Below are 16,632 nucleotides of genomic sequence, written 5' to 3' on the forward strand. Positions count from 1 at the left end.
TGAAGTAAGCAATTGAATACCATATATAAATATAGTAATTAATTTTTTTAGTTGTATTGTACAGTAATTTACATATGGTAAAATTTACTCATTTTAAGTGTTTATACAGTTCAATGAGTTTTGGTAAAAGCAATTGTGCAGCCAATGCTATAATCACACTTCCATCACCCCCAAAAATTCCTTTGTGCCCCTTTCAGTCAGTCCTTGTCTCCACCCTAGTTCCAGGTAATCGTTGACCTTCTTGTAGATACCTTTTCTAGAATTTCATATAAATGGAATCATATAGTATGTAGTCTTTTATGTCTGGCTTCTTTCACTTAGTATGATGTTTTTGAGATTCATCTGTTCTGTTGCAAGTATCAGAAATTTGCTCCTTTTTTTTTTTGGCTGAGTAGTGTTCTATTGTATGGATACATTATTACATCTGGAGCTGGACATTTGGGTTGTTTTCCCTTTTTTTGCTATTATGAATAACACTGATAAACATTTGCATTCGAGGCTTTGTGTGGATGTATGTTTTAATGCTCTTGGGTAGATGCATTGAAATGGATTACTGGATCATATAGTAAATGCATGTTTAACTTTTCAAGAAACTACCAAAATGTTTTCCAGAGCAGCTGAACCATTTTGCATTCATGCCACCAATGTATGAGGGTTCCAGTTGCTCCACATCCTCATTAACACATGGTGTTGTCATTCTTTTTAATTTTAGCCATTCTGGTGCGTGTGTAGTGGTATACAGTTGTGGTTTTAATTTGCATTTCTCTATTGACCATTGATACCGAACATTTTTCATGTGCTTGTTGGCCTTCCATGTATCTTTTTTTGTGAAGTGTCTGTTCAAATCTTATTGGATCCTATGTCTTCTTTTATTGAGTTGTAAGAGTACTTTATATGTTCTGGATCCAAATCTTCTGTTAGATGTATACTTGCTTTTGCAACCTAATTTATAGGTTGAGTTTTAAAAAGAAAATGTCCAACTCATCTGTGTCTTGACTTAAAATACAAAGGACATAATTTTATCCAAAGAAAATAATAATATCTTTTTTTAAGAACAGTTTTATAATTATGTAAGGGAGAGAAAGAAAAGTAAAGAGAATGTTTAGAGAAGAGATAAAGGGAATATTAGGAAAAGAGTGAAATAAGAGAGTGTAAAAGGAAGAAAACGATTGGGAAAAAAGAGAGAAGGGGATAAAACCACAAAGACAGATGTAATGAGAGTGAGAACCTAAGAAATGGAGGAAGAGAACAACAAAAAAATTTAAAGTTGTGGAGGAAAAAAGAATAGGTATGAAAGGAGAAGACAAAAAAATGCAAGGAGAAGAAATGCCGCAATGGTTCTGTTCCTCTCATTTTTATGTCCTGTCAACTGCACCAGCTCCTCCCATCTCTCAGTTCCCCACTTCTCACATCCAGCCTGATTCCTGGAAGTTCTGCCCTTCCTCCCCCATCCCAATTCTTCAATATTTTACTGCTTTTCTGTCTAAACACACAAAATAGCAGGGTTGTGTTCTTCCCATCTTTAGTGTGTAAAAGCACAGACTCTGAAGTTAGTTGTTTGGGTTGGATTCTTAGCTCTGCCTCTTGCTAGCTCTGTGACCCTGGGCAGAAAACCTAGCTTTAAAAAGCTCCAGTTTCACAATCTGTGAAATGGGAATGATAGTAATACCTGTCTCAAAGTTTTCTGTGGAGGGTAAAGAATCTATATGAAGCTTTTATTATCATACCTGTCATGTAGTGGCGTGGTCATTAAATATTATGGCTGCTATTTCTGTGTGTGTGTGTGTGTGTGTGTGTGTGTGTCTATGTATGTGTTGGGGGGTGGGGTTTTTTGGTTATCATTCCTTCTGCCTTTAGCTCTCTAATCATCTTCTTTCAATCTGGGAGTATCTTAACCAAACTAAAATACTTAAATGACAAAATATCACAACATGCATCATGCTTCGTAAACTCCAAGATGTAAACACAACTGTATTTGTTCATCTGGAATGTAAAGTTGGAAGTAAAAATAATGAATATTTACATAATGATTTAACTTTGAGCATTTTAACCTAGTACTGACAGATATTTAGAAGTAGAAGACTTATAGGCATGGAATTTCCTTGTTTCTATGATACTGAGATACCAAACCAAACCACAGTTTGATAAATACAGCTGGGGCAGGTGAGAGGTCTGAGCTTTTTATGTGAATGCAGGACGTGAACTATATTCCTTTCTTGCCAATCACCTCTGCCACAATTCCTATTGAAAAACAGGAGGCAGTATTTGGAAGGGACCTCCTTCCCAATACAACTCCCCTTCTGCAACATTTCTCATCTGCCTCTGCCTCAACACAATGAGTAAACGTTTACTTGCCTGTGAGTAATTTGTATTTTTTGGACTTTTTCCAAGTGTTGGCAAGTTTTCCCTTACATAGAACTAAAATTTGCTTTGATCCTGGATCAATATAGGGGAAAAAAAAACCTCTCTTTCCTCTTTTACATGTAGAACTTCAGCTATACAAAGTGAGGTTATGCTAACTCTTTTCTTGCGGTTAGGCAACATCTCCCAGTTTCTGCTACTATTCTTCAGATAACATGACATATATTTTGCTCACTTTCTCATTTGCCCAGCTTTGGATACAGGCTAAGTTATTAGGATATCACTTAAAATGTGGCATGTGTCACTGATCCCAGCAACCTGGATGTGTTCTTCCTTCCTCTGACTGAGGTCCCATCTTCTGTTAATCGGCCTCAAGTGGCAGCATCAGCTTTTCAGCTGTTATAGCGCAGTATCCATTTATTTATATTTGGAGTGATCATATACTTATCATCCAAACCAGAACACATTTGAGAGTGGAAGGGAACACAATTAATAATTAAGCTCAGGTAACTGGCATAAACCAGAACTGTCCCAGACACACAGAAATGTATGGTCACTCTAATTATATCAAGTTGAACTCAAACCTAAGCTCAAGGCTTTAATTTTTTTTTTTTTTTTTTTGTCTTTTTCGTGACCGGCACTCAGCCAGTGAGTGCAGCGGCCATTCCCATATAGGATCCGAACCCGCGGCGGGAGCGTCGCTGCGCTCCCAGCGCCACACTCTCCCGAGTGCGCCACGGGCTCGGCCGAGGCTTTAATATTTTTTAATATTAATTGCTAATAGCCCTAGTAATCCCCTCTATCATATATTTAAGTAGTTGAATTTTTTCTGAACTTCATATTTATGTTTGTATAAAGTTTAATTTTGTTAATGTTAGTCCTGTGGAAATTATTTAAAATCTAGATTTTTTATCTGTCAAATTTGCTATTCCTTCCCAGTTTGGGTCATTTGAAAATTTGATAAATAACTTTCCTGCATATTCTTCCAAGTCATTGGTAATCTAAAAGGTGTCTTTCCTAGTTCCTCAATACCAATCTACCTCACCCAAATGGAGCCCTCAGGCTGCAGGGATGAACTGAGATCAAAGATCTTCAGGATTCCCTGCTCAGGCATTTATATTTTGATAGGAGACAAAAAAGACTATAAGACCTTTCAAAGCAGAAAGAATAGATATCTAAGGATTGTTTCACAGGTAACATAGCAGGAGTTTCCTGTTGCAAATAGTTTCTCAGCATCTTATGTATATCAAATAATAGGTGTGGAATGTAGAGTTACACGCAAACATGTTAACTAATAAAAGACAACATCTGATAAACAGGTGTTCTAGAAAAGGCAGAGGTTAACTAGAGTAGGGGTAAAGAGGAGGAAGATGCTTTTAAAAAGGCATCTTTCTGTTCCATTGTAATTGCCTGTATACAAAGTTGACAGGACAATTAATAAAAAAGATAGTGTTTGTTTATTTCAGAAGTCATTCATAGAGCAAAGAAAAGTTTCCTTGGTCTCTCCCTCTTGACCACAGGTTGCTCTCTCACTCTCTCTCTAAATATATATATATATATATATTTTTTTCTACTTATTTAAATTTTACGTTCATTTAACCCTAACCTGTGCACATCTATAGTCCTCTAGAATAGTGACTTTTAAACACTTTTTATTGCAACTAAAGAAGTAAGAAATTCATTTTACATTGTAATCCAGCACATACACACGTGTGCATGCACACATACACACACCCCAGAAACAAAAGTTTCTTGAAAGAGTGGTTGCTACTTGCAGTGTTCTCTATTTCCCTTCCCTTTCCCTTCCCCTTCCTGTTCCATTCAATTACAGGTCATTCCATTCAAAAAGGGCTGGTTGAGACCAAATTAACCTGGTTTGCATAATTACAGTTTGTAAAACTCTGCTCTAAAGTTGTCCTTTTACTCCAAACTTACCTTTATGGTGGTAATAATCAGTAGAAAGCTATTCTCACTTGGGCATAAATCTACAATATTAATGATGAATAGAACTCCATGGTCCTTTTGTTCTTATTGGTAAATCTCTGCTCACAGAGGAACTAGCATAACAAGTTGATTTTGTTTTAGATCTCCCATATGAAAACAGCAATTATTCACTACCTGGACAATGAATAGAATATAATTAATTCTTCAATCTAGATATCTCTATTACATAACTGTTACCTGGCATAAAATATCCCTTATAGGACTTTTTTAAAAAAAATTTAGGCCAGGAGTTATTAGTGCATGCTAAAACTGATTTAAAGAGGTAAACCTACCTCTATAGAGTTAATTTACCAATATTAACAGTTTAATTGTTCACCTATTAGAAAATTATTACTTTCTGAGTTAGAGGGCTTGAGGCCATATAATTTCCTGCGTAAATGTTTCTGGCTTTCTACTGTGCTGCTTCTGTTGTTTTCATAGTTACAGATGTTCATACAGTCTCTTTCTAACATATTTTTGGGTCCTTGTAGGAGAATTTCAGCATCACTTGGAATTTGAAACCAGGGAAAGCTAGACTATCATGTTAATGTCTTTTAATTTTAGTGAATGTACCTGATGTATTTTTCAAAGTAATTTGATAATATAGAGTGTCTTTTATTAAATTATGAAGATGGGCTTTGGAAACAGATCGATCAAGATTAAGTCTAAAAACCAGTTTTGAGACCTTAGGATAGATCTCTAAAAGATTCTGAGTTTCTCTTTCCTCATTTATAAAACTAATGCTTACCCCAAAGGGTTTGTAGAAGAATTAAATAAAGTAATGTATGTGACAACTCCTGATATATAAGAGATAGTATAGAAATACATACTTAAATATATATAAAATATGTCATATATAAAATATTATGTATGTATGTGTAGGTATTCTTTCTGATCTGATAATTGTGTAATTGAATTTAGGCACTTGCATTTTAATTTCTTAATCAGTATGCTTATTCTACTTTTTAAATTATCAGTGTTAACATGGTACTTTGAGAATGGAAAAATTAATTGAAAACTTGTACAGTATGATCTTCTGATAGCAAATTCCACTTATTGCTAGTTTGATGGTTTGCTTAATGCTGAAATCTAAACCTTGGCAAGAATATAAATTAGCATTAATACATTTGAATTTTATTTTTTCTCCCCATTCCAAATGAGGTAAAGATAAAGTTTCACTTGTTCTTGAGTATCTACCCATTAATATATAAATCAGATAATCTCTGTGAGACTAAGATTTTGTAAAATTCTTATAGATCTTTTAGCATTCATTTAATCATATATACAAATGTAGCATATTTTCCATGAAAAACCATTTATTAGTTTCTTTTGAAGTATTATAACTGTTGCACATATACACATATATTTATCTTCATAATATTTCTCTGGAAGTTGTGTTATATGTTGCAAGATTGTGGTAGCATGAGAACCAAGGCATATTTTACTCTCAGGCCAGTGTTTTTTCCACTGTCTATACTTGCTAAACACATTAATAAGTGCTTTAATAAATGCCTTAATTCAATCTTTAATTAACTAACATTACATCTATTGTGCTAAAGAGGTATTCTCAGTATTTGGTAATAAAAACTTTCTGAGGAAGATCCTAGTACTTTCTGAGGAGATCCTGCCCTGATGATGAAATCAAAGTTGAGGCAGAGAAGTCAGAAGGATCTGGTGGAGGATATTCATAGCTGTTGTATAGAAGCTGGATTATATTTGTTCTAAATGGCCTTAGGGTGTACATGTAGAATTAAGAACAGCATTTAAAGTGAGACACATTACGCCTTAACATTACAAACCTGCTCCCAGATGGCACCTTTGTGTAGCAGAAGCACATTGAACTAATTGGGTTCAGAGGTTCTTGGTTCAAAGTGCAGATCAATTCCTTACCAACTTTTTGAACATCAGTCTCAGTTGCCTTCTCAGTAACATAGAGAAAATAACCTTGGCTAACTCTCAAGGTGTTGTGAAGATCAAATGATCTTTATTATTAATATATAGTACTCTTTATAGTTTGCAAAGTACTTCATGGTAACAAACTGTATTGAGAAAACCAAGTGTGGCATTAATGTATTTACCTCCAAGAGGTCAGGCACTCACTTGTCAGGGTATTCAAGCATGTGGTTGAACTTGTTCATATTTATAATTTATCCTGTCCTAGAGGTTCTATCATAAAGGACCCATGCAACTCACTCTCTGAGTTCCTGTTTCTTTATTTCAAACAAGAGAAAGTTCAGATTTTATCTGACACCCCTTCAAATTCTAACACTTAAGTAGTCTACAAGCCTATAACTGTAAAGGCCATTACTCTTCCTCTTCAGTAGTAAAATAGCTGACTTTCAGCTAGAGGAAGTTATATTGCAATCTTCATGGTTGCCAACCCACATTTTGTGATTAATTTTAATGTTTGTCAGCACATGCAATAAATTTTCCTTTGCTTTTGTAGCATTCTAGAGGACACTCTCAACACTTGCCTTAGGCAAGACAAGGTAGATGTTTGGTTTAAAATTTCCATGCTTACACAAAACCAGACACACTCCTTCTTATAACCGCTAAACATACAGAGTTTAATACAAACACTGTGTTTCAGGATGCACTTCTTAGACACACTGAAAAACAAAAACAGAGTTACAGTTATATTTTGGGCTAATGAATACATACCTCTTCCTTGATCAACTCTGAATTCTCAATTTTAGTGTCTAGGGCCCCTTGTCTGTCTGTCCCTACGTTAGGGAGAGTTTTCTTATCACTTTGCATTTTATTATTGGGAAGGTCCATGCTTCTCTTCTGTCACAGAGACCACTGTCTTCATTGAACTCTGCATCCTCTTCATTTCATCAAAAGAAAAAGAAAAGTCCCAGAGGCTCTTTCTCCCCGCTTTCTCCACGTGGAGATAATAGTCCTTGGCAACCATGTTCCCTGTAATCAGTATGAGGTAATTTTACAAGCTACCATGAAAGAGCCATTTGCTGAATGCCTGCCTTGTGTCAGGCACTTGCTGATGGGTTAATATGCCTCACCTCACTTAAATCTTAAGACAGCTTTAGGAGGAAGGAGAAATGAAAAAGCAAAAGCAAGTTGTCTTTCCACCATCACCAAAGGAAACTGCTGGCCAAGACATAATTGAACTTTGTGTGTAACAGCCCCAAATGGAGTCCTTATGTCTGGTTCTGGGGTGCAGAAACTGTCTCAGATACAAACATTTTAAAAAAGGTTTTATAAGTATAAGGCAAAGCATTTCAAAACTATGTAGATAGGGGGCCGAGCCCGTGGCGCACTCGGTAGCGTGCTGCGCTGGCAGCGCGGCGACGCTCCCGCCGCGGGTTCGGATCCTATATAGGAATGGCCGGTGCACTCACTGGCTGAGTGCCGGTCACGAAAAAGACAAAAAAAAAAAAAACTATGTAGATAGGTATTGTAAGGGGAGGTTTCGATTGGTTTCCTGCCAGATGTGCACCAGTCACATGGGAAGGATAGTTCTTTGACTTACAGTGTTATATGCCATGGGTTCCGTGCTCCACACTGTTTGAATGCCTTCCCTATTTCTTTCCTCCACTGACATTTGTAAGCTGGCTAAAAATGCTGCCAAGTTCTTTCAGTTTAAAATGAGCAGTTCTGGGTGGTTTATATCCTTCCGCAACTGTAAAAAAAAAAAAAAAAAAGAAGTCCTATCTCTGTTCTTATAATATTGCCTGATTGAACATATCATGTCTTGTTGGATTACTAACATTTCCTGAACTTCTGTTCTGTAATTCTGCAAAATTGTTGGCCTCAGGTCTTAAGGTTAAGCTTTAAAAAAATTTAACTCAAATTACTTCCTTTTATTTGTGCTTTTGGTACTTGCTCTATGAGGCAAACCTTTCCTTTTTTTTTTTTTTTTTTTAATCCCTGGAGTCTTGAAATGCTGAGGAGATTCTTGTTAATTAAAAAATGACACTGAGCCAATATCTAATTGAAGAATCCCCTAAAACCTTTTCCTTAACAGAATATACACCTCTAATTTTAGAGAATGAGCAGACCAAGGCATAGTTTTAGAAGCAAGGTGATGAGAGCAGATGAGAGTGGGGACCTCTGAAATATCTGAGTTCCTGCATGCTGGGGGTGGGGGGGTGGGGGGTGAGGGTAAGCAGGCTTGTGAAAGGCTCCACCCGTACTGGTGCTGGTGATTGTATCTGCATATTTTAGAAGATATTACAAGGTAATGGAGATTGTATCAAGTACTCACTGCCATTCTGTCTCAGGGAATTTGAGAATTGTATACAAAAGCACATTTTGGCATCTTAACCCAAAGGGGTGAACACCTTGTTAATTAGGCATTCTTGGTGTGTGTGCAGGTTTAATTCAAGAACTCTGCTTTTTGTTGCTATTTGCTAAGAGCTCTGTAAGGCTTTAGTCAACTCTTAATCTTAGTGAAGCTATTGCTGAAAGAATGAAACTATTAATAATAATGCCATACATTTATGTATGAAAGGGCTTTAAAGTTCACAGAGAACTTTCACACAGATTATCTTTCTGCGTATCTCAGCAGCACTGTGAATTAGGTGTGGCACGTATTATTAACACTTTTATTATATAGTAAATCTAGAATCAGGCAAAATATGTGACCAGCCCAAGACTGGTATTTTAAAAAAAATTTTTAAATGTGTTCTAAAGGAGGCAGAGAGAGAATGAAACACACACACCCCACCGCCAACAATAAAAGCTTTTTTTTTTTTTTTTACGAAAGACTGTGTATGCCCTGCGTTCCCTCCTATCAACCGTGATGGTCTGGCAGTGTTAATTCCCGCACAGAAACAGATTGGTTATTTAGTGTGATATAAAAGAAGGCTGCTTAGGGGACCATGTAACTGAGGCCCTGAAAATGGAGAGGGCTTTTGAAATCTATGGCTTTGCATCTCTGACAGAGTGGGTGGAAGCTTGCTCTTTTAGCCGGTTTCACTTTCCCCTCCCTCCCTTTCCCACCCCCACATCTAATAGATGATAGAGACTGCCGGTTCACCTGCTTTCTTTTAAATCTAGGGCTACCCTAAAACTACTGCGCAGCCCCAATTCAGATCCCCACCATCTCTCATCACGCTGGCGATGGGCTTTGGTGCCAGCCTTTTTGCCTCTTGGTCATGTCACCTTTCACATGCTGTAAAAGCTTAAGGCCCTTTCAGAGCTCAACAGTTTCCATGGGATATAGTTCATACTGCTCAGTCTGATATGTAACACTGCAGATCCTGACCTCAGCCCACCCCTCCATTTTCATTTTGCAGCCTTGGCGGTAGTTTTGCTGCACCTTAGCGAGGCCCTTAGTCTTCTTCTGTGCCTTTGTTCCAGCCATCGGCTGTTTGGAATGCCCCTCCCCTCTGAGCAGCTGAATATCCTTGCCTAGGTGCTGAATTAGTATAGGTTCTTTAAAATTTGGCAGTCTTCTCCTTTTCTTTTCCTTTGGGAAGTCTTTTCTGAACTCCCCTTCCTGGTGAAGTTGGCCACATATATCGTATGCCACATAGCATCTTCTCCAGAGCTCCATTGTGAAACTTCAAGTTGATTGGGAACTTTCTGAGGACAGGGTCTGAGTCTTAACACCTGGCAGCACTGGGCTTGACACCCTTGTAGGGGGATTACAGTCAACATGGATTGGCTCAGTGTTTGGCTCCACGTCATAATGACCTCAGCTACACACTTGGGAATGTCTGGCCACAACACAAGTCAGTTTGCTAGCTACCCAAAGATACCACTAATTAGGAGTGCTATTGGCATGGTCTAGAATTTGCAAAAAATGTTTTCTCTGTCAAAGGACCATTTTCCTAATAAGCTTTATTAGGAATCTGTAATAATGGGGAACAAAAAATTTTCTCTTTTCTTTTCATACATGAATAAGGTCAGATGTGTAGACTGCAGATAATAGAGTTGAGTTCCACATGAACATGGATTTGTGTGTTTGCTGCACTAAAACAATGTAGAGTTTTGTTACTTGCCAAATACAGGATAGTCAAAATAGTCTGCTGCATTAAACTGGGAGCACTTTTTGGTGGTATTTGTGAATATCCTCTATATTTGTGCTTCAAAAAATTCCTCTTTGTAGTTGCTAATATACAGGAAATAATTTCTAGGGTTTGGAAGAAATGCTGCTGAGGAAAACATTTTTCGTGTGTAGGTTTTTGGTTTCCACACACACATACCAAGTCGTGATTCCTGCATTGTATTGAATTGGGATGGTCTTTCAGCCTGCTTTTAGCAGTTGGAAGGTGCCTGTTTTCTGCTACCTATAAAATATTTACTCATCTGTGTCGGTACCGTTTAAACTAGAAATTAAGAATTAGTTTTTCATAGCTTTTTGTGTGTAAGGATAGGTACAATCCATAGAATTTGTGTTTATAAGGTATAGGAAAAAAGTAATATTTCTTCTGTTTTGTTTTAAAATTCCTTAAAAATTTTACAGTCACATTTCTTGATCATTTATGCCATTTGGACCATAAAAAAGTGAAATTTGGAAAAGGTCAAGTTTTAAAAAATATAATTAATTTTATAATTCATTTAAAAAAGAATTCTAGAATGAGCATATTATATAACATAGTCAATAATGTGGCTAAAATGGATATTTGAATTGACTGAATTTTAGTTTTGCGATACATATTTGAAAAATGAGAATGATTCTAAATATTCACACATCAATCAAAATTAATTTTTTATATTGAATTTATACAAATTTTGTGAGAAAAATGAAATTAATGTTTTGATTTTCTATATCAATGCTTCTTTATCATAGAATATTGGGAACTGACCTTATTCTAGATTGTAATCCATTCCACAAGTACACAAAATTACTAGCATATGGAAGAATTATTTAGTCCTTCCATTTCCTTATTAAAAAGAAAAAATATATATTTTGCTTTTTCACTTGGAGATATCACTAACTATAATATTCCACTATCATTTTCTATCTGAAAAATAAAATAAATAAAAATAATGTTAGTAGTAGAGCCAAGACTATAATCTTGACTGAGTTTTTTTGTTTTGTTTTGCTTTATTTTTCCATTATATTGCACTGTCTCTCAGATTTCCACACCGTAGTCACCCCTGTTATTTGGAAACTTATGAGTCAATATAATGGTCGGCTGTGATTGTTTCTATTTTCTGCATCACTTTGGCTGTCAAAGATACATGCCATAAATAAGTATTAATTGTGCAAGTTCGGAAAAGGCAGTAAAAGTCACTAATCTCATTCTATTCACTTTCTAAGACCAAGTATCCCATTATAATTAAGAAATGCCTTACAACAGTTATGTTGGTTTGATTTCTTTATACATTACTCTGGCTCTAGTATTTCTGAAAAAACAAGCTAATGAAGGAGGGGTTATTTCAAGTGAGTCTAAATAATTATTTGAAAAGGATGTTAACAGCGAATTAAGAGTTGGCTGGAAGATGGACTATATACCTTTAAATGTTCTTTATGCTCAGGGATCCCAAAATTCTAAAACTATGTATGAGGAAACTTAAGAAATGCTGGTGGCCTTGGTTACAGTGTTTTTGTTTGTTGGTTTGTCATAGACTGCCTTTTCAAGGTGTGTCCGATGAACCGATACTCTGCCCAGAAGCAATATTGGAAAGCCAAGCAAGCCAAACAAGGGAACCACACAGAGGCAGCCTTGCTGAAGAAACTGCAGGTAAGGGCCAGGCTTCCATTGGTCTGGCTTGGGCTAGACCGACAACAGCAGTAACAAAAGATGCATTAGTAGCTTTCTAGCTTTGTGATTTCACCCAATACACAGAGATTTAGAATAGATGTAGCAGCACATTGAAAATGGAAGGGAGGTTTAAGCTATAGTGTGTGAACACTTATTTCCTGGCATGTAGGTAACACATTTCAGCTGCTATTTTTTAGGGTGTGCCAGGCTAATTTAAAGCTTCACGTCAAACTAAAGATGAACTCAGAATCTCTGTAGGAATATTAAATCCGGTCATATTTTACTTGACATAGTATTTAATTTTTTTTTCCCTGAAAGACAGTGGGAAAGAAATAATTGAAAGACTATTGTTTCTGGTTTTGCTGAGTGTAAATTTGATAGAACTTAATTTTGTATCATTAAAATTCCTGTTACTTTTAGAATTGAAACTGTATTTTGAGACTTTTGAAATTCCCTTACTATACGGGGGTTGGTTTTTCTAGTAACAATTCTTCTTAATTGCTTAAGACCAAAGAGCTTAGTACTTTTCTGAAATTTCTGACAAAAGATGGGCTCAAGGCATTTTTGACTGCATTTCAGAATAAATTGAGAAATTATCACACTATATGCTACTCCTTTATTGAATTATCTCCCCCTTCCTCTCCCTCTTCCCAAGTACCGAGTCGAGCAATCAGCCAATTTTATTCATAGTTATAGTCTTTATTTCTTAAAAAAATTATTTTTGTTATCGTACTCTGCTCACTATGTTTCCACACTGAATATTTGATAATCATCTTATAGCATGCTGCAGAACTGGAACAGAAACAAAATGAATCAGAGAATAAGAAACTGTTGGGAGAAATTGTGAAATACAGTAATGTTATACAGGTAAGTTTGTGTTTATTTTCTCTTAAAAGAGATGAATATTTTATGGGTAATTTGCCAAATTACCTCTGTGGGTAGGAATGCCAAACTGCATTAAAATTTTTGGATACAATAAATAGTTCCTTCTTTGGTGGGAATTATAGATACCGTGATGTATTCAGTTGATATTCAGTGCACTATTCTACACGTTTAAGAATAAGTCTGATGTATGCATGTGAAGAAGTGATCTTATCTGGATGTATGTTCTTCTATCAAAAGGTGGGGAAACAATTTCTAAAGGCCTATAATAAAATAGTTCTTTAGATTAATGGGACTAATGTTTAACATATGGAACGTTATCTTCTTATTTTGTAGAGAGAGGAAAGTTTTCAAATTATACTTTCAGATGGAAATTTTCCTTGAGTTGTTATTATTCTGTTTTATCTAGCATGCACACTCTGATTTATCTCAGCTGCATTCCTTTCTTGTGCTTCATTTATATCTTTTTAGCTTTTTACTTGGTTATTTGTTAATATATGCCCCACCTTATTCCAGAAAGAATGTAAGGCATTTCCAAAACGCAAGCCACATAACAAGATAAAATAGAAATAAGTAAGGCAATTGGGTCAAAGGAAAAATAATGGTTGGACAATTAAGCTGAAGTTAGGGGGGAGGCATGTTTCTAAAAACCATGTTGCAAAGTCTGGTAAACTTTGCCTCAAAGCCTTTCTGTTTTCCCCTTAGCCATAAGGGAAGCATAGTATGTTACAGCATTGGCATAGGAGGTCTATGATATAGAGCCAAATCAGAGGGCTAGAAGCACAACTGTTCCCAGGAATAAGACCAGGGAAGTGCTTCTCCTAGGAGTGCTCATAAAGAGGACACTGTTTAATATAGTAAACAATAGGCTTAACAACTTCCTTACAGAAAAGACTACAATGAAGTGTTTCATGGAGATGTTTTTAAAAATAATATCCCCTGATATTCTGTTATTGGTAATGACAAAATTCCAGAGCACAGGGCAGTCAAAGCAGTTCTCTGATGGGATAAGATGAGAAAGCCTGGTCTATAGCAACCTGAATGTATGACTTAATCGAATGGTACATAATGTGATACCTGAGGCATGGGTGGGCTACATGTCCCTTGGGCAGTCCTCCATAAACAGAGTTTCTCCAAGTTTTGATTAATGTTAAGTGCTGGCAAGTGGAGCTTATGATCCTTGTCAAGTACCTGAAATGCAAACGTTTGCCTGGTCAGTTTGGGGCTGAGCCATGTGCTTTAGCATGGGGGATCCTAGAGGAGTTTATTGGTAAAATGAGAACAGGCATATGATAATGAGCTTTTCAAAGAGCTGATTGGTTTTTTTTCAATGAAAGAACTGCCCTTTTATTGTGAGATAACTTCCTTCTCATATTGTGGGTACTAAAATGACCATTCTTTTTTGACATTATTGAAATCATAGATGGGAATGTTATTTTGTTTTGGTTTTCCTAATAAGTAGAAATAATGTTCTGGAAAGACTTTGTCCATGGAAACCCCAAAATCTGAGAGATGGTGTTTCTGCACTCATCTGAGAAGGGGGTAGGTTCATCCTTTTGTGGAAGTTTGCAGAGTCTATTTAGGATACTCAGCCTGTCCTGCACCTTACAAAGGAAGAATTTGAGTGATCAGTGGGCAGGAATGGTTAATCATACTAAGCAGTTTGGTGCATTATTTCCGTTTCTTGGCTTTTCTTTAGCGTATTCTGTTTTTGTGTTTGTGCAGGCATTGGGAAAGGATGTGATTTGGGGGAACTTCCAGGTCTCCTTTAGAAAGCCTGGTTTTATTCTATTATTAATCAGTAAGTGAAAATCATTCAGAGGTGTTCCCTGGTTTATTTTCCTCATGTCCCTACATCATTATGAAGTAGAATTGGGGGTGGAGTTGAGGAGGAACCCTAAAAAGCCAACTTGGAAAGATGGTACTTGTGGAGTGTGAAAACAACTCCTTTGTTTAATGTCCACCTCAAGCTGTGTTACGTGGATACATGATATATGTATGAACATATAAATGTAACTAACAGAGGAGACCAAAAAATAAGGTGGTAATCCGTGTCATTTTCCTACAGCTGCTGCATATAAAAAGCAACAAATATCTGACTGTCAACAAGAGATTACCTGCTTTACTGGAGAAGAATGCCATGCGCGTGTCCTTGGATGCTGCAGGAAATGAAGGGTCTTGGTTTTATATTCATCCCTTTTGGAAGCTGAGAAGCGAGGGAGACAATGTATGTAAATTAATTAAATATAATTAAGAGGGAAACAGTGGGTTCATAAAGAAAGTAGTTCTTAATACATAAGAGAATCCACAAAGTATAAAGAAAGAAAATATAGTTTTCAAGCAGCACATTATTTTTATGTTAGTATCTTTACTAGGTTAAATGCATTTATTTATAGTACAAATTGTGCTCAGAAATTATAAAAAACCAAAGTTTGAATTAATTTAAAATCGTCTTTCAGCTAGAGTTTGTGTGAAAGAACTTAAGCAGCCTTAACATTGGCTGACTTTTAAAAGAGAGGCAGGATTAACTTTCTTGTCTAATCACAAGAGAGCATAGTTGTAAGGAAAAAGAGCTGTACAAGTATTTAGGAAGTGACAGCTGCCCCTTTGACTTAATAGAGTAACACCTCAAATTGTGACAATATTCCATTTACTGGCTCTATGTCCAGCTGCTTACAGTTTATACGTCTTAATAGATATGTAATGTACGAGGAGCTGTAAGTTGGCATCTGCTCGTGTATGACAACAATATTTAAAATACCTTTTGGAATATGTATGCACTGTCATGTGAATTTTACTAGTTGCTAAAATATTTTCTGCTTCTTTCTAGAGCTGAGAAAAAATTATGTGAAATGATTGAATAGGATCAATAGTTTGCTATTTTTATGTGTAATAAATAAAGTATTGGGTGACAGTCCCTGTCACATAGGAGATGCTTAGGAAATGCTGGCTGACACTGAACACTGAATATTTTGTAAATAGAACACCTTACAAACATTGGGGCAGGTGACCAAAATTTGAGAGTTTTAAAAATTAACATTATAATTCAAAGCAATATAAAAATATAATTTTCTGACAGAGTTTTCTCAATCAATACTTTGATTACATTTTTAATGTGTCTCGGATATTTCCTGTCTTAGAAATGTCTCCTTTTTATGGCGAATCTATTTTTCCAGTGAATTTTGAAGTACAAATTCAGTTCCACAAGATGCAAGCTTCATGATTTAATTTGGTTAGTAAATTATCTGGTGATGTCTTCCTTAGGTAAGGTTGGGGAGAAGCATGGCATGCAGGAATGTAATGCACTTTGAGTCTTGTGTTGGATTTCTTAAAAAAATAAGTCCTTTTTTTTCTTTTAGCATCAAGTGATGTGTGCTGTGAGCATGATACATATTTTAATTTCAGTAGGTAGTTAATTACAATCAACTCTCAATTATTCAGGGACTGATTATACAGTTTGTGAACAACGTATGCCTTTCTTGTAATGCTTTTGCCCTCTCCAGCCCCCCACTGAGTAGTGCCCCTGTCTGTAGGTGGTCCTGAAAATTAAACATCACAACCAGCAAAACTAGAACTCAGGCTCTGAAGGAATGTGATAAATGAAATTATTGGATAAATGGGGGCCTTTACATTAACTGTGGATTTTATTTATTCATTCTACCTATTCCTTTCCCTGCTTCTAAATCACTATACAGAGTCAATAGAGAGTTGAGTGTAATGAACTATTTGA

The 16,632-nt window shown here is 36.1% G+C and overlaps 1 protein-coding gene across 1 annotated transcript in view; it reads left to right on the forward strand.

Moving 5' to 3' along the window:
- The window catches only part of ITPR2 (inositol 1,4,5-trisphosphate receptor type 2), a 487,108-nt gene that overhangs the window by 88,711 nt on the left and 381,765 nt on the right, over positions 1–16,632 (forward strand). The window contains exons 3-5 of the mRNA XM_063115575.1: positions 11,884–11,999; positions 12,801–12,887; positions 14,971–15,129. Of these exons, the coding sequence (XP_062971645.1) occupies positions 11,884–11,999; positions 12,801–12,887; positions 14,971–15,129 (362 nt within the window). The remainder of the gene's footprint in view (positions 1–11,883; positions 12,000–12,800; positions 12,888–14,970; positions 15,130–16,632) is intronic.

Source organism: Cynocephalus volans, chromosome 12 (genome assembly GCF_027409185.1).
Source record: "Cynocephalus volans isolate mCynVol1 chromosome 12, mCynVol1.pri, whole genome shotgun sequence".
In the NCBI taxonomy this organism is placed as follows: Eukaryota; Metazoa; Chordata; class Mammalia; order Dermoptera; family Cynocephalidae; genus Cynocephalus; species Cynocephalus volans.